General features: G+C 52.5%; 1 protein-coding gene across 3 annotated transcripts; it reads right to left on the bottom strand.

Moving 5' to 3' along the window:
- Window positions 1–1,112: 1,112 nt before the first annotated feature.
- Window positions 1,113–24,299, bottom strand: AP5Z1 (adaptor related protein complex 5 subunit zeta 1). Of its 3 annotated transcripts, none has more exons than XM_081255969.1 (17): window positions 24,133–24,299; window positions 8,259–8,396; window positions 7,986–8,172; window positions 7,574–7,715; window positions 7,323–7,435; window positions 6,768–6,936; window positions 6,321–6,461; window positions 6,095–6,132; window positions 5,832–5,994; window positions 5,205–5,476; window positions 4,252–4,394; window positions 3,738–3,878; window positions 3,117–3,228; window positions 2,770–2,867; window positions 2,228–2,351; window positions 1,934–2,148; window positions 1,113–1,672 (listed from the first exon to the last, which is right to left on the bottom strand). In XM_081255969.1, the coding sequence occupies exons 1-17, from the start codon at window positions 24,171–24,173 to the stop codon at window positions 1,402–1,404; spliced, it is 2,508 nt and encodes an 835-aa protein (XP_081112095.1). In that variant the 5' UTR covers window positions 24,174–24,299; the 3' UTR covers window positions 1,113–1,401. The 3 variants fall into 3 exon arrangements, with proteins under 3 accessions (XP_081112095.1, XP_081112096.1, XP_081112097.1); XM_081255970.1 differs by having other exon boundaries at window positions 5,205–5,383; window positions 24,133–24,294; XM_081255971.1 differs by lacking the exon at window positions 24,133–24,299 and adding an exon at window positions 21,547–22,862.

Consider the following 24,299-nt stretch of genomic DNA (forward strand, 5'->3'; position numbering starts at 1 on the left):
GGCCGGGCCGGGCCTCGCAGGGCTGGGTTGGCCCCATCCTGGGAGGGTCAGGTGTCCTTTGGCACGCCCCGCACCGGTGCCCCACGGCGCTGCTCCGAGCACCACCTGTCGCTGCTCGGAAAGCATCCTGGGGCCGGGACGCCAGCCAGAGGCGTCCGCCCCTGCGGCGCCCGCCCGCCCGGCCCCCATCAGCCTCCTCGGCGGCGGGCGTTTCTTAGGGCGTCTGGGGGTCAAAACCGGCCGGGGGCGGAGGCACCGGACCGGAGGAGCGGGGCCGGAGCCTGGGGGCGTGGCTAGGAGTGTGGCCGGAGTTGGGGCGTGGCGGTGCCCGCGAGGGGCGGGGCCGGAGCCTGGGGGCGCGGCTAGGAGCAGGCCTGGATGTGGGGCGCGGCGGGCTGGGACTTTCGGAGCAGCAGCACCACCTGGTGGCCGAGCCCCGCCAGGCGTCCGGGGAGCTGGGGCACAGCCTTGGGGGTTGGTTTACAAGCGGGGCGGGGACTGACTTGAACGGAACGGTGGTAGAAAGCGCTTGACAGGAGGGAGTATGTGTCTTGCCCCACCTGGTGTAAGAGCAAAGCGCACCCGGACTTGCTCCCAGTAAGGCTTCTGGCGGCAGGTGGCGTGGTCCCTGGGCGCACTCTGCTGGGTGCCCTGCCCTTCCTCCTGCCCGTAGGAGGCTGCAGGTCTGCAAAGGCGACGGCACCTCCCGCCGCCCAGCAGGGGCCCCAGAGCCCCAGCCTTATCGCCTTCGACTTACTCAGGAGCGGGAGACGGTGTAAAACATGTCACTGAGCAAACCCATTTCCCCAGTGGCAGCTGCCACCTCGGGGAGGTTGACACTGCTTCCTTTCTGACTGACCGCACGCATTTGTTCGTGATCTGTGGTTTCTGTACCATCTGGGACGTGGGCTGACCGGGGCTCGGCCCTGACACACGGGGCTTAGGTGAGAAGGCAGGGCACCAGGTGAAGGCCCCTCCCAGCCCCAGGGCCGGCCCTCCCAGCCCAGCAGCACTGCGTCCCCTGGACTCCGCAGCCGCTACGGGGCTGCCTGTGGGGCTCCCTGGTTCCTGGGTGGAGGGAAGAAGAACAGACTCCACCTTGTTCACGCAGCTGTTTTGTAAAGGAGATTTATTTTCGCCGTATCTCTTCTTGCCCCCAAACAAACAAGGACCGGCAAGACACAAACCAAGCAGCTTCCCACCCAGTCCCAAGAGGGGCTAAAGCCGAGAATCAGTGCTGTGTCACTGCACAGCTCAGTGTGGTTACGAGAAAAAGGGGCTAAGAGAAAGACACACAGAGGCCAAAGGCTGAGACTGTGACAGCCTCCCTGACCACTGAAGCCATGGCTGGTAATACCAGGCTCTCAACCTGCAGCCCTGCCCGGCGTCTACCTGGTCCCTTCACCCTGGCAGAAGGCCCGCCTCCCTCTCCACCAGCCGGCTGACCGTGCGCAGGACCAGGGGCAGGGCCGTGTTGGTGTCACGGTGATAGCGGGGCTCGGACACCTCCACGCTGGGTGTGAACACGAACTGGGCCACGCTGGGCATCTTCAGCAGGTTCAGCAGCTCGGTGGCCCGCGTGCGGACGGCTCCCATGTCCTCCTCACTGGGCATGGAGCCCGTGGCTGGGCTCTGGGCCAGGTTCCTCATCTTTGACAGGAGCAAGGAGACCCTGGGGACGAGGGAGTCCCAGCCCGTCAGCTGCAGGCGCACCCCTCACGTGGGCAGGGGCGTCGTGGAGGGACCAGCTGCCAGGAGCACCCAGCTAGCGTGGTCTTAGCTGAGTGGTGAGACGGCACTGCTGACACAGCCCACGCCACCTGCATCCAACCGGAAGGCCTGTGCGGCCTTGGGGGACGCAACAACCTCCAAAGCCATTCCCTTTCCCAACGGGCAGCCTGTAGCTTTCCCTCTACCCACCGGGAACTGGTACCTGGGAATCAGGTCTTGGCTCCGAGAGGCCAGCTTGGTCAGTGTGGTCATGAGCACGGTGATGACCTGTGGAGGACACTGGGGAAGGGCGGTGGAGGGCCGCGACCGGGTGACCTCGAAGAGCAGGGCCTCCAGGGCTTCGAAAAAGTTGTTGATCTGCTCCACGGTGCACCGCCGGTCCCAGGACACCGACAGGTACTCGCCGATGGCCCACACCTGGGTGGCGGACAGCGCTTCAGCCCTGTGACAGGCCCGCACGTCAGGCGTGGGCCGGGCGGGGCAGCGGCTGCCTTACCACGGATGTGAGCATGTGCCCGCCGCCGCGGGGGCCTCCCACAAACTCGAGCAGCTCCTTCGCCTGCTCGACCACCAGTGGGGGATGCAGCTTGCACAAGGCCGGGAACTGGGAGCTCAGCACCCTGCCAGAGAGGACACACGGGCTGTGCTCGCCCCGCACAGACCCCAGCCCCACGGCCCGTCCCGAGAAGAGCTGGGCGGTGGTGGGAAACCCCCGAGCACCAGGTGCAAGTAAAGGTAGTCCCGGCCCCGCCAGGAACCTCTTGTCCCACCGGCGAGGCTGGGCTGGAGCTGGGCTGAGCCCGCATGAACTGGGCCTTCAGCAAGGGGGACAGATGCTCTGGAAGGCTCCGTGGAAGAGGGGCTTGGGTGGGCAGGGAGGGGTCCGTGCAGTGGCCGAGTAAGTGCCGAGGCTGGGGTGGGGTCGGTGGCAGCTGGGGAACCATAGCCGTAAGGGATGGAGAGCACAGGGTCAGTGAACCCGTCCAGGACTGGGCCATGGAGCCACAGGAGGGGCGAAGCCCGCCAGGAGGGACCCACCTGTGCACACTGGCTTCATACCCCGGGACCTGGTAAAGTGAGTCGCTTCGCTCCAGGAGCAGCAGTGCCAGCTGGCTGGCCAGGGCCCCGTCAGCAAACTGTGGGGAGAGAGAGAGAGACTGCATCCCACCCCCAGGGAACACCTCCAGACCTGGCTGGCTGCTGCCCTGGGGGCTTCTCTCGGCCCCAGTTCTGGGAGGGACGGGAGCCGGGCCGGGGCTGGTGTGAGCAGCCCTGTCTGCTGTGACGGACTGGCCCCTTGGCCACCGAGGAAGCTGGGGCCCTGTGGGTCCTGGCTCCGGCCGGGCCGCTGCTGCAGGGACAGAGGCCGCAGGAAGTGGGCTCACCTGCGTCACCGCCGAGAAGAACGCCCGGAGCAGGGTGGGCACGGCCTCGGCGCACTGGACCACCCGGGCACAGCCGGCCAGGGGCTGCAGCAGCCGGTAGAGTGGCGTCAACCTGGGGACACGGCCCGGCCCTGAATACGTGCCTGTTCCCCGTCCGCCCGGGGACCCGGCTCTGGGAGCGCCTGCTCTGCCCTCATCAGAGGCCACCCTGCACATCTCCTAATCCACGGCCTGCTCCCTCCTCGGCCAGCCCTGCTCCCGTGGCACACGGGAGGGCTGGAGTGCGGCTGGGGGCAGGAGGCCGTGGTCCAGTCCTGGCCCTCCCGCCCCTAGGATGTGCTAAGCCTCCCTTTCCCTACCTGTAGCAAGGAGTCAGCACAGCGCCTACCCCACAGGGCGACAAGGATGGCATCGGGAAACTGAACAAGCAGACCGCAAGCCAGGTGCCCAGGAAGCGCTTGGCCACGTGGCCAGCGCCTGTTGGGTGGGGGTCACCAGAGCTGTCTCTACAGGTCAGAAGGCACCAGGCCCGGGGCGGATGCCAGGGCCCAGCCTCAAGGCCTCAGTCAGGGAGCTCTCGTGTCCCACGTGGGGCCTGCGACGCCCGGCAGCGAGCCCTACCTCTCCGCGGTCCCACTGGCCTGGGCACGCAGCAGGTGCTGGAAGAGACCCTGAACCTGCGAGTCCCGGAAGGCCTCCAGGCAGCCGGGGGCCCTGATGGAGACGTCCCAGGGCGGCCTCTCAGATGAGGCCTGCAGCGACCTGCGAGCAGAGAGAATCCTGAGGCCGGGCTCGGATGTGGGCTCTGGCCCAGGCCAGAAGAAGCTGGACTCAGCCCCTGCCCTCGCAGTACCCACTGGCCAGGGAGAGACTAGAGCAGACGTCACCGTAACATCACTGTGCCCTGGCCCAGCCAGGAGCCGCAGGATGACCCAAAAGGGCCTGGGGGCCGGGCCCCTGGGAGGCTGCGCGGCTGAGTGAAAGACAGGCTGGGCTCCAGGGCTGCTGTCGGGGCGGTGACGAGGTGCAGAGACACTGTGCCTGGGAGACAGCAGGAGCGGCCGGGGGCAAGGAGGGGCAGGGACAGGGCAGACACGGTCAGAACAGTGAGCAGCGGGGCCGGGCAGGGGCTCACCTGAGCTGCAGGTCCAAGGCTGCGGTCAGACAGGGCAGGTCCAGCAGCAGGTGGAGCATCTCCACGGCCGTCCCCGCGTCGACCAGCGATGGGAGGAGCGCCACGAAGTCAGAGGTGAGGGGCGGGCTGTTCCAGGCCAGGAACTGCGGGGACAAGCAGGGCAGCTCCAGCGGGAGCCTGGAGGGCGCGGCACCAGCCCTGCCACGTCCTCCTGTTTCACTGTGACCCAGGCGTTGGGAAATAGGCCCTTCAACCTTCTTCCCCCGTTCTTCTGGCTTCTGCACTCACTTCTGTACCAACCATCAAAGCACTTTCCTTTTATCATCGTTTATTTTCCTGATTAAAAAACTCAGCCTCTGATTTTTGGAAAGGCCACGCAGCGACACACCAATCACAAAAAACACATCAGGGCTTCCCTGGTGGCACAGTGGTTGAGAATCCGCCTGCCAGTGCAGGGGACACAGGTTCTAGCCCTGATCCGGGAAGATCCTACATGCCGCGGAGCAGCTAAGCCCGTGTGCCACAACTGAGCCTGCACTTAGAGCCCGTGAGCCACAACTACTGAGCCCGCATGCCTAGAGCTGTGCTCTGCAATGAGAAGCCACCACAACGAGAAGCCCGTGCACCGCGACAAAGAGTAGCTCCCGCTTGCCGCAACTAGAGAGCCTGCACGCAACAACAAAGACCCAACGCAGCCAAATATAAAAACAAAACAAAAAAATACCCATCAAAGACAAAGGTGCCAAATGGCTGAACACACCCGGCAACGCTCCCCAGTGAAGAGATGCTAACCTGAACCAATTCTGCAAGCCCAGCCACCAAGCCAGGCCTGACCTCACCTTCCCGAGGGCACAGGCACGGGCACCCCCCACCCCCCGGCCCATGCCAGGACACTGCCCCAGGGGCCCTGCACACCCCAAGCCCCTGCTCTACTCATGGATGACCGAGCGTGCCTTGAAGAGGTTCGGGAAGCTTGTCCTGAGAACGCCGAGGTTTCTGCCGAACAGAGGCAGGCTGTCCCTGCAGAACTGGACGAACTCGAAGGCCAGCATTGGGCTGTGGAAATGGTCAGCGGGGATCCTGGTGAAGAGGTGCTGGTAGACGGCTTCCGCGTCCACTGCGGCGGCCTCCCCTGGAAGGCAGCGGGCTCTTGTCAGGGCAGAAGGCCTCGGGTGCTGCCGGGGGCCCCCCGAGCCTCGGGCCAAGCCTCCAGGGCCACACGTGTCTGCGGGACACCAAAGGCAGACGTGTCCACCCTTCGCAAGCACGGAAAGAGCCAGCTGAGCCGGATCCGGCTCTTCCCAGGTGTCTCTGGCCACAGACCCACCCTCTGGTTACGCTGACGGGGATCGTTCCTTGGAAGGGGCTGGTTTCATGGCTCCTTCCAGGAAACTCTCATGTCTAAGAGAGTTCAAGATCAACACAGACTTGGTAACGTTTTAATTTGCTACTTAAATCCATTTAAAAGTTCCCACCCTCGAAGCGCTAACCGCTCATCAGAGCAGTGCTGCTCTACAGCGTGCAGGGGAGGGCGCCCTCCCCGCGGGCGGGCCTGCTCCCACGGGAGGGCGGAGGCTCACCGTGGTGCAGGAAGAACTGGGCGACGGGCAGCAGCGCCCGCACCCAGGCTGGGTCCCCGCGCAGGCGTGTGTGCAGGGGCTTCAGGCAGGAGAGGGTGCGGTACAGGAAGGAGGGGTCCTGCCGGCAGAGCACGTCCAGCACCAGCACGGCCTCCACCAGACACTGCGGGGACCCGAGGCGGCCGCTCAGATGGAGCTGTGAGCGCCCGCCCGCCCACCGGGCACTCACTGCTTTCTGCAGGTCCCACCCGCCTGGCACTCACTGCTTTCTGCAGGTCTGAGTCTGCCTTCCTCAGGGCTCCTGGGGGAGGGAAGAAAGCCACCTGGTCTCTGCGTCCCCATCAGAACAGCCGAATGAGAAGGGGCCCCGTGTTCTGGAAGCTGGAGGAGAGGCCAGGGAGCCCACAGCTGGGAGCGACCCCAATGCAGACGTGAGGTGGGGATCGAGCGCCACAGGCCGCGGACGGGAAGGATGGCCCCGGGACTCACGCCGGTTACTCTGCTCGAGCAGGCGCTGGCAGTACTCAAAGGCCTTCTCCCGCAGCCATTCCTGGGGCGGCAGCAGGTGGCTGGCAGTGGAGGTGGCCGAGAGCACGGACAGGGTGGAGCCTTCCAGCTCCGACTTGTCGTCTGGAAGAGAGAACGAGGGCTCAGCAGAACAGGGAAGGACCCCGCGGGGCGCGAGGAGGGCTGCCGTCGCCGACCGCCAAGGCCTGCACCGTCCCCCCGGCTGCCACCCCAACTGGACACGGTGGTGGAGATGAGCCCAGACTGTCTAACTGCTAGTGGGCTTGCAGAGGAGGAAGAGTTTGGAGAAGCTGTCTGAACAGTCCTGTCGACATCTGGCTTCTCAGCACGTCTGGGAAAGGCCTTCTGGAGACCACAAGGCTCAGCCTATGTCACCCAGGGGCCCACCACGTCCTGCCTGCATCCTACCTGCATCCGTGGCACTGGAGCCCTCAGGGCCGCTGTCCAGCAGCCAGGCCCGCAGCATGGAGAAGGCCTGCACGTTCAGCCACTGGTCCTCCGTGAAGCGCTGGCCCGTGGACAGCACCGTGAAGAAGTCCGTGGCCACTGCCCCGTCCACCTCGGTGACAGGGCCCAGCTGCAGGAGGCAAGGAAGGTCAGCCGGCGCTGCAGGGCCCGGGAAGGGACGAAGACAGGCAGCACGGGGCGCGAGCCACCGCCCTGGCTGTCCATGCTCCTCCGGGACCACGGGCACCCTGCCCTCCCCCCCAGGGTGCGTGAGTGCAGGCACTTGAGCTGAAAACACGGCCCTCGGTCAAGTATGATCCCTGCCCGCCTGTTCCGGGCCTCAACCCACAGAGCTCATCACAGGCTCAGGGGCTGTGGCCCAAAGCGCCCCCGCATGCCCGAGTGGAGCGAGGAGAGAGCGCTCGTTCTGGAACCAGGGAGGAGTGGGCGGTAGCCCGCAGGCCAGGCCGGCTGAGGCGGCCCGGGCACACGGAGCTCCGAGTCCCCCAGCCTCACCTGCCGGGCTCTGGGCGTGGAGAAGAAGCCCCCGGAGGAGTGGGCGACCGCCTGCTGGACGCTGGCGTAGCGGAGCCAGTCCCCCAGCCGCTTGCTGAGTGCCCTGGTCTGCTCTGTGCAGGGCGGGGGTGACACCGTAGGAACCGAGTTAAGTCCCGCAGGCTTGGGCTGCCTGGGCTGCCGCAGGTCTTCCTAGGAACCTGCAGCAGCCCTAGCGGCCCCTCGGCCCCGGTGGCAGGGTGTGTGCAGACCTTCACGGAGGGCGTCCGGGGCCAGGCTGGTGACCTTGGACACGACGGGGAGGACGTGCCTCGGGCTGGGCCCCTCGGGCTGCCGGCTCTCCAGGACCCCGAGGACGCGCTGGCCCAAGCTCCTGACCTGCTGTCGGTCACCCTGCGAACCCCACAGTGGAACGTGTTCCTGCGCGTCACGAACGCCACCCGGTTCGGGCGTCCGGAACGTCACGAGGGCAGCCCCGGCCCTGCGGCCTGAGTCAGCCTCACAGCCCTGGCTCATTCCCCAACCCGGAATGGGGGCGGAGGGGGGAGGGCTGCTGGGTGACAGGGGCCCAGCCGAGCCTGCCCGCCCCACGGGGAGCACGCGGCCTGCTGGTTCACCGAGGCCCCAGGGCCACCAAGGGCAGGGCGGCGGCAGTCACGTCACCTGGGCCAAGAGCACAGAGGCCACGAGGCCCAGCTGCCGCGTGTTCTGGATGTGGTCGCAGGAGAGGCTCAGGCTGTCCGAGGGCGACATCTCTCTCAGGACAGCGGCACAGAGGAGCTGGAGCTGCTCGGGGCAGGTGGGCGAGCAGAGGGCGGTCTGCAGCAGTGCTACACAAGGCTCCTCCAGCCTGGGGGGAGGGGGCGTGTCACCCCTCCGGGGCCGGGCAGGCAGCACCCCCCTGCCCCGCGATGCCCCAGGGACGCGTGCGCTCACCTCCTGTTGTATTTCGTGGCCGAGACGATGAGGAAGAGCCTCCGCAGGGTGTCCAGGGTGTCGGCACCCCAGTCCTCCTTCCGCAGTAGTACACAGACCCGGGCACAGAACTTGCCCAGCTCCTCGTCCCGGATCTCCCTAAACAGAGATGACGGTGTCGGCAACCCGGCGACGGGGGACCCGGAAACGTCGCCCTGAGCTGTGACAGGACGGCTCTCGGGCTGGGGACCATCCCTGCTGAGCAGAGAACACCCCAGGTGTCGTGGAGGAAGGTGGTTCCAGCACCACCAGGCCTCTTGTGACGAACCCGCTGACTGGGTACCCGACCTGGGTCCTTGCCCCCAACCCCCGCCAGGTGGGGGACCCTCACTCCAGCAGTTACTACAGCAAACCTCCACCTCCACGCATTCGGATTGTTATTCCACGACCAGAAGCACAAACCGATTGGTTTACGAGTCAAAAGTAAGAGGGATTTAGCCTGAAGCCAGTTGCTTTTCTAAAGATTCCTTCAGTGAGCCTTTAACTTCTGTGAACAAGAATTAACAATGAAAGGTCAAATGTTATGACACATTACTCTAATACTTAATTTAAAATTTTATCTATTAAACATTTATAACAGGTAAGATGCTGAACCAAGTCTCAAAACGGAAGCCTGGTTCTAGGCTTACTCCAGCCCAAAAGGCAAGAAAAAGCAACGTGGGCCACAAGTCACTGCGCTGGGAGCTTCTGGGGGGCTCCTGGCAGGGCCCTTATACAGCTGGGCCCTCGCCGTGTGTCCCCGCCCCCAAAAGCCGTGGCTGAAGACCACCAAGTCCACTCTGCTCGAGCTCGGGGTCTGCAATTATGACCTGAGAGAGACGGCACATCCCCAGGCTGTGGGGCTGAGAAGGCGGTCCGAGAACCACGTGGGCTGGGGGTGCTGGGCGGCGGCTTGGGTTTCCCGTTCTCACCTGAAGGCTGGCAGACAAAATCCCAGTGGCTTCCCCACCACGCCTCACCTCCCACCCCCGTTTCCATTTTTTCACCTAATCCAGCCAGAGTGGGATCCAGCCGCCTACAAACACAAGCAAAGGCGCGTGTGGGACGAGGAGGGAGGAGGCCGAGTTGAGAGGCCGGGTGCAGGTCAGCTGCTCGCCAGGGCGACGGCCGAGGGAGAAGCTGCCGTGCGTCCCGGGGTTCCCCTGGCCTTGCTGCTCCCCTCCCCCCCTCCCCAAGTCCCACCCGCTTCACTTGTTCTGCAGTTCACAAGTCATGCTTCTGATAACTTTCCCCAGCCTTGCTTTCCATCTCTGAAAAATACAGAGAGAAACTAAAATTTACTCCGAATCCTAACTCCCAAACTTTAGTAATCTGTTTTAAAGTGCCACCAAAAACCACCGGCTTAATTAAAAAAAAACAGTGAAAACTAGTAAGACTCAACTTAACATTCCTCAAATCCCAGCAGAGAGGAATTCCCACCCACCCGAGACAGAAAGAGAAATAGGAATTAAATAGTGAGGGCTACTCCTTCTGCCTTTCAGCCTACACATTGATGACCTTGAATAGAAGATGAGCTGGGTGTTCTGAGTGGGTCTCAGTTCTTACATGTCCCCTGGCAAGACCTCTAGGCTAAGCATGTTGCATGCTGGGTGAGATGCTAACATTTAAAGATAATCTGTTTTCGGCGGGGGGGAGATCGAGACGGCAGAGCAGGACACAGAGCTCACCACCCACCACGAACACATAAGAGATACGTCCACACTGAAAGCAGACTGGAGACTGGCAGAAACACGTCTGTGCAACCAAGGCTGTGAGAAAGATGCCTGCGGGCTTGGGGAGGGGTGATCGGCTGGGACTTCTGCCCCTAGGAGGGGACACAGAAGAGGAGGGGAGGTAAGGGGCTCAAACCACATATGGGGTGTCCCAGCCTCGGGGTCCGACACCAGGAAGATGAGTTCCCTTGGCTGGTTTGAAAACCAGTGGGACGAACAGCAGGGCTGTAAGAAACCTAGACTCCACTCGTGAAGCGTGGGCGCCCGCTTGCTTACTTCTGAAATAAGGCAGAGGAAGCAGACTGAAACTGCCCGGGGCTCTGGCTGCTTGCCCGTGATCGCCCCAGCCCTCGCCCAAGCTGAGCACCTGCTCCAGCCCCTCTTGCTCCAGCACTGCTTCCTCTTTGGGGGCAAAGATGCCGTTGCTGGGAGCGGGGAGAGCGCACACTTGGAACAGAACCAGCTTGGACCCGACCCTGAGGACAGCTGCTCCAGCAAACTGGGACCCGCCCTGACAGGGCAGTGATGGCCACTGAACAGACAAGAAGCTCCAGCTCACACCTGGCTCTGGCTCCAGCCCCTTTACATGTCCAGCCACACCCCCTACCAAGGCGACAGCTGCCAGCACAGCCTGGGGGAAGACATGACTCTTGTTCACTTCAGCTCCAGCTCTCCCAGCAAAGCCAATGGGCACATGCAGACCGTACAGGAACGCTCCCACATGGGGACACCTCTTCAAGACCACGACAGGTAACTTCACTGTTTCACCTAATTTCACAGAGACAGGAAAAGCCAAGCAAAACGAGAAGACAGAGGAATTTGTTTCAAATGAAAGAACAAGAAAAACAAACTGAAAACAAACCACCAGTGGAACAGAGGTAACTAATTTACCAGGTAAAGAGTTGGAAGCATTAGCAGTACGAGCTACGTGAACGACAGGAAAAAGGGCAGGTGGACGTGGGGCTTCCCCGGTGGCGCAGTGGTGAAGAATCCGCCTGCCAGTGCGGGGGACACGGGCTCGAGCCCTGGTCCGGGACGGAGCAACTGAGCCCGCGCGCCACAGCTACTGAGCCTGCGCTCGAGAGCCCGCGTGCCACAGCTACTGAAGCCCGCGCACCTGGAGCCCATGCTGCACAACAAGAGGAGCCGCCGCAAAGAGAAGCCTGTGCACCACGACGAAGAGTAGCTCCTCTCGCTGCAACCAGACAGCCTGTGCGCAGCAACGAAGACTCAATGCAGGCAAAAATAAATAAATAAATAAAAGGATCCACCTACCAATGCAGGGGACACGGGTTCGAGCCCTGGTCCGAGAAGATCCCACGTGCCGCGGAGCAACTGAGCCCGTGCGCCACAACTACTGAGCCTGCGCTCTAGAGCCCACAAGCCACAACTACTGAGCCTGTACTCTAGAGCTGGCAGGCCACAACTACCGAAGCCCGCGTGCCTAGAGCCCATGCTCCACAACAAGAGAAGCCACCGCAGTGAGAAGCCCACGCACCGCAACGAAGAGTAGACCCCGCTCGCCACAACTAGAGAAAGCCCGCATGCAGCAACAAAGACCCAACACAGCCAAAAACAAATAAATAAAAAATAAATTAATTAAAAAAAAAGAAAAACACATTAAAAAAATGAGGACAGTTTAAGACATCTCTGGGACATTGTTAAGTGTACTAACATTCACATATAAGGGTCCCAGCAGGAGAAGAAGAGAGTCAAAAATGTATGTGATGAAATTATGACTGAAAACTTCCTGTGCCTAAAGAAGGAAACAGATATCCAGGTACAGGAAGCAAAGAGAGCCCCAAACAAGATGAACCCAAAGAGACCCACGCCAAGACATACCATAATTAAAAAATAGCAAAAGTTAAAAAGAGAATTCTAAAGGCAGCAAGAGAAAAACAATCACATACAAGGGAAACCCCATAAGGCTATCAGTGGATTTTTCTGCAGAAACTTTTCAGACAAGAAGGGAGTGTCATGAGATATATTTAAAGTGCTGAAAGGAAAAACCTACAATCTAGGATACTCTACCCAGCAATGTTATCATTCAGAATTAAAGGAAAGATAAAGAACTTCTCAGACAAGCAAAAACTAAAAAAATTCATCAATACTACACTGACCCTAAGAGTTAAAGGATCTCCTCTATGTGGAAAAGGCTAGAACAAGAATTTACAGAAAAGGAAAAAGTCCCACCAGTAAAAGCAAATATATACTAAAGGCTGTGGGTCAACTAATTAAATAAGCTAGTACAAAGGTCACCATATATGGACCCCATGGTAACCACAAATAAAAATCAATATCATGAAAATGACTGTACTACCCAAAGCAATCTACAGGTTCAACGCAATCCCTATCAAATCACCAATGGGATTTTTCATAGAACTAGAACAAGAAATTTTACAATTTGAATAGAAACACAAAAGACCCAAAATAGCCAAAGCAATCTTGAGAAAGAAAAACGGAGCTGGAGGAATCAGACTCACTGACTTCAGACTATACTACAAAGCTACAGAAATCAAGACAGTATGGTACTGGCACAAAAACAGAAATACAGATCAATGGAACAGGATAGAAAGCCCAGAGATAAACCCACACACATATGGTCACCTTATCTTTGACAAGGGAGGCAAGAATATACAATGGAGAAAAGACAGTCTCTTCAATAAGTGGTGCTGGGAAAACTGGACAGCTACATGTAAAAGAATGAAATTTGAACACTCCCTAATACCATACACAAAAATAAGCTCAAAATGGATTAAAGACCTAAACGTAAGGCCAGACACTATAAAACTCTCAGAGGAAAACATAGGCAGAACACCCTAATGACATAAATCAGAGCAATATCCTTTCTCACCCACCTCCTACAGTACTAGAAATAAAAACAAAAATAAACAAATGGGACCTAATGAAACTTAAAAGCTTTTGCATAGCAAAGGAAACCATAAACAAGACAAAAAGACAACTCTCAGAATGGGAGAGAATATTTGCAAATGAAGCAACTGACAAAGGATTAATCTCCAAAATTTTGTACAAGCAGCTCATGCAGCTCAATAACAAAAAAACAACCCAATCCAAAAATGGGCAGAAGACCTAAATAGACATTTTTCCAAAGAAGACATACAGATGGCCAACAAATACAGAAAAGGATGCTCAACATCACTAATCATTAGAGAAATGCAAATCAAAACCACAATGAGGTATCATCTCACACTGCTCAGAATGGCCATGATCAAAAATCTAGAAAAAATAAATGCTGGAGAGGGTGTGGAGAAAAGGGAACCCTCCTGCATTGTTGGTGGGAATGTAAATTGATACAGCCACTATGGAGAACAGTATGCAGATTCCTTAAAAAAACTAAATCAGGGCTTCCCTGGAGCACAGTGGTCGAAAGTCCGCCTGCCGATGCAGGGGACATGGGTTCATGCCCCGGTCTGGGAAGATCCCACATGCTGCGGAGCGGCTAGGCCCGTGAGCCATGGCTGCTGAACCTGTGCATCCGGAGCCTGTGCCCCGCAACAGGAGAGGCCACAACAGTAAGAGGCCCGTGTACCGCAAAAAAAAAATAATAATAATAATAATTACCTGGAACCAATGTTTATACTCTGGTGGCTCAGAGATAAATGAGTTTCCTACAAAAGTGGGGTGAATCTACCCATTAGGATGGCGACTGTCCCCCCAAAAGCAGAAAATAGCATAAGTGTTGGCCAGGATGGGGGGAAATTGGAAACCTTGTGTACTGTGGATCAGGGTGTAAATGGTGCAGCTGGGCTTTCCTGGGGGCGCAGTGGTTAACAATCCGCCTGCCAATGGAGGGGACACGGATTCAAGCCCTGGTCCGGGAAGATCCCACATGCTGCCAAGCAACTAAGCCCGTGAGCCACAACTACTGAGCCTGTGCTCTAGAACCCGTGAGCCACAACTACTGAGTGCATGTGCCACAACTACTGAAGCCCGCATGCCTAGAGCCTGTGTTCTACAAGAGAAGCCACCGCAATGAGAAGCCCGCGCACCGCAACAGAGTAGCCCCCGCTCACTGCAACTAGAGAAAGCCCACACACAGCAATGAAGACCCGATGCAGCCAAAACGAAATAAATTTATTAAAAAAATAAAATTAAATGGTGTAGCTGCTATGGAAAACAGTATGGTGGTTCCTCAAAATATTAAAAATAAAATTACCACAGGATCCAGCCATTCCATTTCTGGGTCTACACCCCGCAAAAATTGAAATCAGGGTCTCAAAGGGATGTTTGTACACCCATGTTCATAACAGCATTATTCCCAGTAGCCAAAAGGTAAAAGGAAGCAATTCAGTGTTCACTGACAGATGCATAGATACGAAAATATAGCATATACGTACGATAAAATCATAGCCTTGAAAGGGAAGGAAATTCTAATGAAACCGTGGGTTAGATCCATTTCACCCACGTCCACTAATCAAGGTCGGTTTAAGACCTGCACATCCTCCAGGCATCACGGAGCCTAAACCGTACGGTGTTTGCCCGAGTTATTTCCCAGGAACTTGGAGTCAGCTGTGTCTAGTTTGAGCTGAGCTGGTCGTGACTGGATAAGACCACCGACCCTCCAACTGGGCATGCGCGAGTGTCGCAGGGTGACCTTGTAACATCGGAGGGCTGAAAACTCCACCCTCGGATGGTGCTGAGGCCCGGGAATCAGCTCCGCCTGCGCAGACCCACACTTCTCCCCATCACCTCTCCCCACGCCCGCGACCGCCCTGCCTCTGTATTCTGCTCCGTCAGTATATCCCATACACACCCCAGCCCTTGCCCTGGGAGAGGCGGGTTTGAGATTTGTTTTCCTTCTCTTCGATTAGCTGCCTCGCGAATAACCCTTCTCGATGCTGCAAACCTCGGTGTCTGGCGGTTTGACCTGCTGCAAGCGGGCAGAACAAAGCTGGTTCAGTAACACCTGCTACAACATGGATGACCCTGAGGGCGGCTCTGCTAAGTGAGCTGTCAGTCATGAGAAGACAAGTGCTGTGTGATTCTATGATAGAGCAGAATCTTCTAGAGAAGAATGGTGGTGATGGCTGCACGATAATGTGAATGCACGTAACACGGCTGACCCTTACTCTTAAAAATGGTCAAGATGTATGTGTATTTTACCACAATTGTAAACTTTTAAGTGGGGCAAAGTCACAGAACTAATGCGATCCCTCTGGCCTCCGCTTCCCTCTGCTCCCATGTTAGGCTTCAGTTTGACCCTAATTCCTAACCCGCTGGCGATCTGCTGCTGGTCTACACCTGGGTAGGTTTGCCAATTCTGTTTCCTCTCCCTGGAATTCTCTTTCCTGCTCTTATCCTGTTGTTTGACCGACTCCACCTCAAATGTCAGCCTCCTGAAGGCTTTCCCCATCTGACCACCCACAGCCTGTTCCAAGGGTTACTGGTCTCTTTCTGGGCCTCCTCTTTGTCATGTCTGTATTCCTGTAGCTGTCCTTTCACATAATAGTTTGGCTATACGTTTGCTGGTCTACATTGTCTCCCCAGTAGACGTGGGCTGTGTTGGGGAGGGCGCCTGACGGCATGAGGGTAAGTGGGCATTTTCTCAGCCATTCAGGGCTGAAAGTGAAGACCCAAATATTTGGAGATAGAATGTAATTTAAATGGGATTATAATGGCCATAAACACACACACTCTGTGACTTTGTGGTGACTCTCCTACATATCTCTGTTATAAGCAGAGCAGAAGGTCCTAGGCTGGTATCACTGCAATTTTGGGCATCCCTAGGGGCCATCAGGGTCTCAGGTGGGTCCATGGAGAGACGAAACCCATGGGAGATGAATGGGTTCCTGGCCTGGCCCAGGTTTAACATTCCTAGTAAACTGTGTCCAGTGGGGCAGGAACCTGTTCTTAAAGAAGAGTTCCTGGTAGATACATGAGGCCTGGGAAACTGGGATGGGGGATGGGGCGGGAGGGGGAGAATAATTAAAATACTTGCAAAGGACATCCCTGGACACCTTCGTGCACCTCACCTGACCCAACCCTTAAAGATACTTAGGCCAGGGCTTCCCTGGTGGCACAGTGGTTGAGAGTCTGCCTGCTGATTCAGGGGACACGGTTCGTGCCCTGGTCCGGGAGGATCCCACATGCCGCGGAGCGCCTGGGCCCGTGAGCCATGGCTGCTGAGCTTGCGCGTCCGGAGCCTGTGCTCCGCAACATGAGAGGCCACAACAGTGAGAGGCCCACGTACCGCAAAAACAAAAACTAAATTAGAGCTACCATATGACCCAGCAATTCCACTACTGGGCATATGCCCTGAGAAAACCATAATTCAAAAACAGTCATGTACCACAATGTTCATAGCAGCCCTATTTACAATAGCCAGGACATGGAAGCAACCTAGGTGTCCATCGACAGATGAGTAGATAAAGAAGATGTGGCACATACATACAATGGAATATTACTCAGCCACAAAAAGAAATGAAATTGGAGTTATTTGTAGTGAGGTGGATGGACCTAGAGTCTGTCATACAGAGTGAAGTTAAGTCAGAAAGAGATAAACAAATACTGTATGCTAACGCATACATATGGAAACTAAAAAAGCAGTACTGATGAACCTAGTGGCAGGGCAGGAATAACACAGATGTAGGGAACGGACTTGAGCACATGGTGAGGAAGGGGAAACTGGGATGAAGTGAGAGAGTAACACTGACATATACACACGACCAAATGTAAAATGGATGGCTAGTGGGAAGCTGCTGAATAGAACAGGGAGATCAACTTGATGCTTTGTGACTACCTAGAGGGGTGGGATAGGGAAAGTGGGAGGGAGGCTCAAGAGAGAAGGGATATGGGGACATATGTATACATATGGCTGATTCACGTTTTTGTACACAGACACAACACTGTGAAGCAACTATACTCCAATAAATGTGTGAAAAAAACAAAACCAAAAAAAAAAAACCCATCAAGGTAAGAAAGAAAAAGAAGAATGGAGAAGAACTATAAAAAACGACAAGAAAACAAGCAACAACATGGCAATAAGTACATACCCATCTATAGTTACCTTAAATATCAATGGACTAAACACTCCAATCAAAAGACATAAGGTGACTGACTGGATAATAAAACAAGACCTATCTATATGCTGCTTGAAAGAGACTCACTTCAGAACTAAAGACACACAGACTGAAAGCAAGGGGATGGAAAAAGATATTTCATGTAAATAGAAACAAGAAAGCTGGGGCAGCAATACTCATATTAGACAAAGTAGACTTTAAAACAAAGTCTGTAACAAAAGCCAAAGAAGGGCATTATGTAATGATAAAGATAGTAGGGGACTTTAACACCCCACTTACATCAATGGACAGATCACCCAGACATAAAGTCAGTAAGGAAACAGTAGTCTTAAATGACACATTAGACCAGTTGGACTTCATTAAACTGGGCATCAATATCTACAGGACATTTCATCCCAAAACAGCAGAATACAGATTCTTTTTAAGTGCACATGGAATGTTCTCCAGGATAGATCACATGCTAGACCACAAAACAAGTCTCAACAAATTTAAGAGGATAGAAATTATATCCAGAATTTTTTCTGACCACAACCGTACAAAACTAGAAGTCAATTACAGGAAGAAAAATGGGGTAAACACAAACATGTAGACACTCAACAACATGGTACTAAAAAACCAATGGGCCCATAAAAGAAATCAAAAAGGAAATAAAAGTACCTCAAGACAAATGAAAATAAAAACACATTCCCAAATCTATGGGATGCAGCAAAAGAAATTCTAAGAGGGAAGTTTATAGCAATACAGGCGTACCTCAAGAAACAAGAAAAATCTCAAACATCCCAACTACCTACCATCCAAAGGAATTAGAAAAAGAAGAAGAAACAAAGCCCGAAGTCAGCAGAAGGAAGGAAATAATACAAATCAGAGAAGAAACAAAATAGAGACCAAAATAAATAAATAAATAAAAAACAAAGACCAACGAAACCAAGAGCTGTTTTTTTTTTTTTTTTTTTTTTTTCCGGTATGCGGGCTTCTCACTGTTGTGGCCTCTCCCGTTGTGGAGCACAGGCTCCGGACGCGCAGGCTCAGCGGCCATGGCTCACGGGCCCAGCTGCTCCGTGGCATGTGGGATATCTCCGGACCAGGGCATGAACCCGTGTCCCCTGCATCGGCAGGCGGACTCTCAACCACTGCGCCACCAGGGAAGCCCTAAGAGCTGTTTTTTAAAAATATAAAATTGATAAGCCTTTAGTCAGGCTGATCAATTTAAAAAAAAAAAGAGAGAGGATCCAAATAAAGTAAGAAAGAGGAGAAATGAAAACTGATATCGCAGAGATACAAAAAACCATAAGAAAATACTACCAACAGTTATATGCCAACGAATTTGACAATCCAGAAGAAACTGCTACATTTCTAGAAACATACAAGTCCAAGACTGAATCAAGAAGAAATAGACAATCTGAACAGACCTATCACTAGTAGTGAAATTGAATTAGTAATTTAAAAAACTCCCTGGGCTTCCCTGGTGGCGCAGTGGTTAAGAATCAGCCTGCCAAACACTCTATGACATAAATCACAGCAAGATCCTTTTTGACCCACCTCCTAGAGAAATGGAAATAAAGACAAAAATAAACACATGGGACCTAATGAAACTTCAAAGCTTTTGAACAGCAAAGGAAACCATAAACAAGACCAAAAGACAACCCTCAGAATGGGAGAAAATATTTGCAAATGAAGCAACTGACAAAGGATTAATCTCCAAAATTTATAAGCAGCTCGTGCAGCTCAATAACAAAAAAACAAAAATCCCAATCCAAAAATGGGCAGAAGACCTAAATAGACATTTCTCCAAAGAAGATATACAGACTGCCAACAAACACATGAAAGGATGCTCAACATCTTTACTCATTAGAGAAATGCAAATCAAAACTACAATGAGATATCATCTCACACCAGTCAGAATGGCCATCATCAAAAAATCTAGAAACAATAAATGCTGGAGAGGGTGTGGAAAAAAGGGAACACTCTTGCACTGCTGGTGGGAATGTGAATTGGTACAGCCACTATGGAGAACAGTATGGAGGTTCTTTAAAAAACTACAAATAGAACTACCATATGACCCAGCAATCCCACTACTGGGCATATACCCTGAGAAAACCATAATTCAAAAAGAGACATGTACCAAAATGTTCATAGCAGCCCTATTTACAATAGCCCGGAGATGGAAACAACCTAAGTGTCCATCATCGGATGAATGGGTAAAGAAGATGTGGCACATATATACAATGGAATATTACTCAGCCATAAAAAGAAATGAAATTGAGCTATTTGTAATGAGGTGGATGGGCCTAGAGTCTGTCATACAGAGTGAAGTAAGTCAGAAAGAGAAAGACAAATACTGTATGCTGACACATATATATGGAATTTAAGAAAAAAAATGTCATGAAGAACATAGGGGTAAGACAGAAATAAAGACACAGACCTACTAGAGAATGGACTTGAGGATATGGGGAGGGGGAAGGGTAAGTTGGGACAAAGTGAAAGAGCGGCATGGACATATATACACTACCAAACGTAAGGTAGATAGCTAGTGGGAAGCAGCCGCATAGCACAGGGAGATCAGCTCGGTGCTTTGTGACCGCCTGGAGGGGTGGGATAGGGAGGGTGGGAGGGAGACGCAAAAGGGAGGGGATATGGGAACATATGTATATGTATAACTGATTAAAAAAAAAAAAAAGAATCAGCCTGCCAATGCAGGGGACATGGGTTCAAGCCCTGGTCCGGGAAGATACCACATGCCGTGGAGCAACTAAGCCTGTGTGCCACAACTGCTGAGCCTGCACTCCGGAGCCTGAGAGCCACAACTACTGAAGCCCGCGCGCCTAGAGCCTGTGCTCTGCAGCAAGAGAAGCCACCACAATGAGAAGCCTGCGCACCACAACGAACAGTAGCCCCCGCTCGCCGCAACTAGAAAGAGCCTGCGCACAGCAATGAAGACGCAACTCAGCCACAAATAAATAGAATAAATTTATTAAAAAAAACAAAAAACAAAACTACCAGTGAACGAAAGTCCAGGACCAGACAGCTTCATGAGGGAATTCTGCCAGACATACAAAGAAGAGATAATACCCATCCTTCTCAAACTATTCCAGATAACTGAAGAGGATGGAACACTCCCAAATTCATTCTATGAGGCCACAATTACCTTGATACCAAAACAAGACAAAGACACTACAAAAAAAGAAAATTACAGGCCAATATATTTGATGAATATAGACGCAAAAATCCTCAACAGCACATTAGCAAACCAAATTCAACAATAAAAAAAGATCATAGGGAATTCCCTGGAGGACCAGTGGTTAGGACTCTACACTTTCACTGCTGAGGGCGAGGGCTCAATCCCTGGTCAGGGAACTAAGATCCTGCAAGCCATTCAGCACAGCCAAAAAAAAAAAAAAAAAAAAAAAAATCATACACCATGATCAAGTGGGATTTATTCCAGGGTCACAAGGATGGTTCAGTATCTGCAAATCAATCAGTGTAATACACCACATTAACAAAAGAAAGGATAAAATTCACATGATCATCTCAATATATGCAGAAAAAGCATTTGACAAAGTTCAACATCCATTCATGATAAAAACTCTCATCAAACATCTCTCAGAGGGACCATCTCTCAGAGGGAACATCTCTCAACATAATAAAGGCAATTTATGACAAACCGACAGCTAACATCATACTCAACAGTGAAAAGCTAAAAGCTTTTCCTCTAATATCAGGAACAAGACAAGGATGCCCACTCTCACCACGTCTATTTAACACACTATTGGAAATCCTAGCCACAGCAATCAGACTCGAAAAATAAATAAAAGGCATAAAACTTGGAAGGGAGGTAAAATTGTCCCTATTTGCAGATGACATAATACCATATACAGAAAAGCCTAAATTTTCCACCAGAAAACTATTAGAATAAATTCAGTAAAGTTGCAGGATTCAAGATTAATATTCAGAAACCTGTTGCTTTTCTATACGTAAGTAAAGAACTATTAGAAAGAGAAAGCAAGAAAATAATCCTGTTAAAATCATGTCAAAAAGAATAAAATACCTAGGAATAAACTTAACGAAAGAGGTGAAAGACCTATACTCTGAAAGCTATAAAACACTGATAGAGGAAACTGAAGATGAATGATACAAAGAAATGGAAAGATATCCTATGTCCACGAATTGGAAGAATTAATATTGTTAAAATCTCCATACTACCCAAAGCACTCTACAGATGTAATGCAATCCCTATCAAAATACCCACGACATTTTTCACAGAACTAGAACAAATAATCCTAAAGTTTATATGGAACTACAAAAGACCATGCATAGCCAAAGCAATCTTGAGAAAAAAGGACAAAGCTGGAGAGAGGTATCATGCTCCCTGATTTCAGACTATACTCTACTACAAAACTACAGCAATCAAAACAGTATGGTACTGGCACAAAAACACACACATAGATCAATGGTACAGAAAAGAGAAAAGAGGGCCCAGAAATAAACCCACATACTTACAGTCAATTAATCTACGACAAAGGAGGCAAGAATACGCACACACACACACAAACACACACACGAGGAAAAGACAGTCTCTTCAATGAGTGGTGCTGGTAAAACTGGACAGCTATATGTAAAAGAAAGAAATTGGAACATTCTCTAACATCATATACAAAAGTAAACTCAAAATGGATTAAAGACCTAGATGTAAGATTGGAAACGATAAAACTCCTAGAAAAAAACACAGGCAGAACACTCTTTGACATAAATCATGGCAATATTTTTTTTGGATCTCCTAAGGCAAAGGAAGCAAAAGCAAATATAAACAAATAGGACCTAATTAAACTTAAAAGCTTTTGCACAGCAAAGGAACCCTACCGAATGGGAGAAAATTTTTTCAAGTGGTATGACTGATAAGGGATTAGTATCCAAAATATATAAACAGCTCATACAACTCAATATAGAAAAAAACTCAATTAAAAAATGGGCATAGGGCTTCCCTGGTGGCGCAGTGGTTGAGAGTCCGCCTGCCGATGCAGGGGACGCAGGTTCGTGCCCCGGTCCGGGAGGATCCCACATGCCGCGGAGCGGCTGGGCCTGTGGGCCATGGCTGCTGAGCCTGCGCGTCCGGAGCCTGTGCTCCGCAGCGGGAGAGGCCGCGGCAGTGAGAGGCCGGCGTACCGCAAAAAAAAAAAAAAAAAGGGCATAACACCTAAACAGACATTTTTTCCAGAGAAGACATACAGATGGCCAATAGGCACATTAAGAGATGCTCAACACGGCTAACCGTCAGAGAAATACAAATCAAAACCACAATGAGATAACACCTCACACCTGTCAGAATGGCCATCATCAAAAAGACCACAATAACAAATGTTGGTGAGAATGTGGAGAAAAGACAACCCTAGTTCACTGTTGGTGGGAATGTAAATTGGCGCAGTCACTATGGAAAACTGTGCAAGTTCCTCAAAAAACTAAAAATTGAACTACCATACCATCCAGCAACTCCATTACCGGGTATATATCCTAAGAAAACAAAAACACTAATTTGAAAAGGTACATACACCCCAATGTTCATAGCATTATTTATAACAGCCAAGATATGGAAGCAACCTAACTGTCCATCAACAGATGAATGGATAAAGAAGATGTGATTATATATAGATATACACACACAATGAAATATTACTCAGCCATAAAAAAAGTGAAATTCTGCCATTTGCAACAGCATGGATGAACCTGGATGATATTATGCATAGTGAAATGAATCAGAGAGAAAGACAAATACTGTATGTTATCATTTATAATGCAGAATCTAAAAAATGGAACTAATGAATACAACAAAACAGAAACAGACTTATAGATATAGAGCACATACTAGTGGTTATCAGTGGAGAGTGGGAATTGGGGAGGGGCAAGATAGGTGTAGGGGGTTAAAAGGTACAAACTATGTATTAAACAAGCTATAGATATATTGTATAGCACAGGGAATATAGCTAATATTTTAGAATAATTTTAAATAGAGTATAATCTATAAAAATAGAGTCACTATGTTGTACAGCTGAAACTAATGTTGTCAATCAACTATACTTCAATTTTTGAAAAAAGATATCTATTTTTCTTTAATACAGCTCTCCTAAATTCAAGTGAACTTGAATTGGAATACTGGAACTTGAATATTGGAATATCCATCCAAAATTGAAAGAAATACAGACTTTTTTGGACTCGGTGGGGAGACGGTGCTACAAATCCTCAAAACACTTGCTTAACAGACTTTCAGGGGTTATTCTGACCTTATCAAACGTTTACCCTGTTTACAGCCTTTTGAAACTAACATGCATTCAAGATCTTGCTTCCCTAAGATCAGAGGAGCCTCAACCAGCCTAATCTTTCCCACCAACTGGTCCAGCTCCGAATCCAGTTTTTTTTTTTTTTTTAAACCATGGTTCTGGCCGCATTTTCTTCTCTTAAAGTAGCATCAAGTCTTACACTGTCTGATGGATTATGGGGTGTTAGTCCGATCTTACATCTGCTTTCTCCCATGAGTGGCTAGTTGGTGAGGAAGGGGCTACCGACTTAGTGAGAGTTCAGAGCCAGCTCAGAGTCCTAAGACGCTGGGTAATTTCTCAATACATCCAATGCATCCACAAGAGAGGGGATCTTTCTATATAACAAAATCCTCCATGGCTCCCCAAAGCCCTCGCAAGGTATCGAACTCATGGGCTTTGCACAGGGCTCGCCATGGCTCAATCCAGCAGGCTCTCCAGCGTCTTTCTAGCTTTCTTGACCCTGAAGCAACTGACAGCTCTGGACCCCACTTCCTGCCAGACGTGGGGTCCGCAGCCGCCAAGCCTTTGGCCAAACCATCAGCGGGGTCCCACCCCACTTCATTTCCACTCATCCTTCAGAGCGCTCTCAGGAGCCACCTCCTCCGGGGACCAGCTCGACCCTGCCCGGACCTCCTCAGCCCGTGCCTGGCCCGCGCGGCCTCCCCGACCTCAGAGTCTCTAAAGTGGGTTCAAAGGGGGCTCTTTCGAGTCGCCGCGCGCAGGCCCGGCTCTGAGACCCACCACCAAGTGCCCGAAGGGAAAAGCTTGGACGCACCTGGCCTGGCGGAGCAGACTCTCCGCCCCCGTCGTGAACATCCCGCCGCTGCCTCCACCGCCTCCGCCGCCTCCTCCTCCTCCGCCGCCGCCTCCCGGAGAGCAGCCCTCGCACTCCGCACGCTAGCGACTCCGGGAGAAAAGCCCGCAGCAACGCCGGCTTCCGGG

This window comes from Mesoplodon bidens (genome assembly GCF_964165515.1).
Source record: "Mesoplodon bidens genome assembly, chromosome: 15".
Taxonomy (NCBI): domain Eukaryota; kingdom Metazoa; phylum Chordata; class Mammalia; order Artiodactyla; family Ziphiidae; genus Mesoplodon; species Mesoplodon bidens.

Bases quoted from the DNA above. Each gene is read 5' to 3' on its own strand.
- AP5Z1 (XM_081255969.1), bottom strand. From the start codon at position 24,173: ATGTTCACGACGGGGGCGGAGAGTCTGCTCCGCCAGGCCAG. The intron at 7,436-7,573 runs GTCTGCACACAC...CGCCCTGCACAG, and splicing joins CCCGGACGCCCTCCGTGAAG to AGCAGACCAGGGCACTCAGC. The intron at 1,673-1,933 runs GTACCAGTTCCC...CCTCGTCCCCAG, and splicing joins AGCCAAGACCTGATTCCCAG to GGTCTCCTTGCTCCTGTCAA.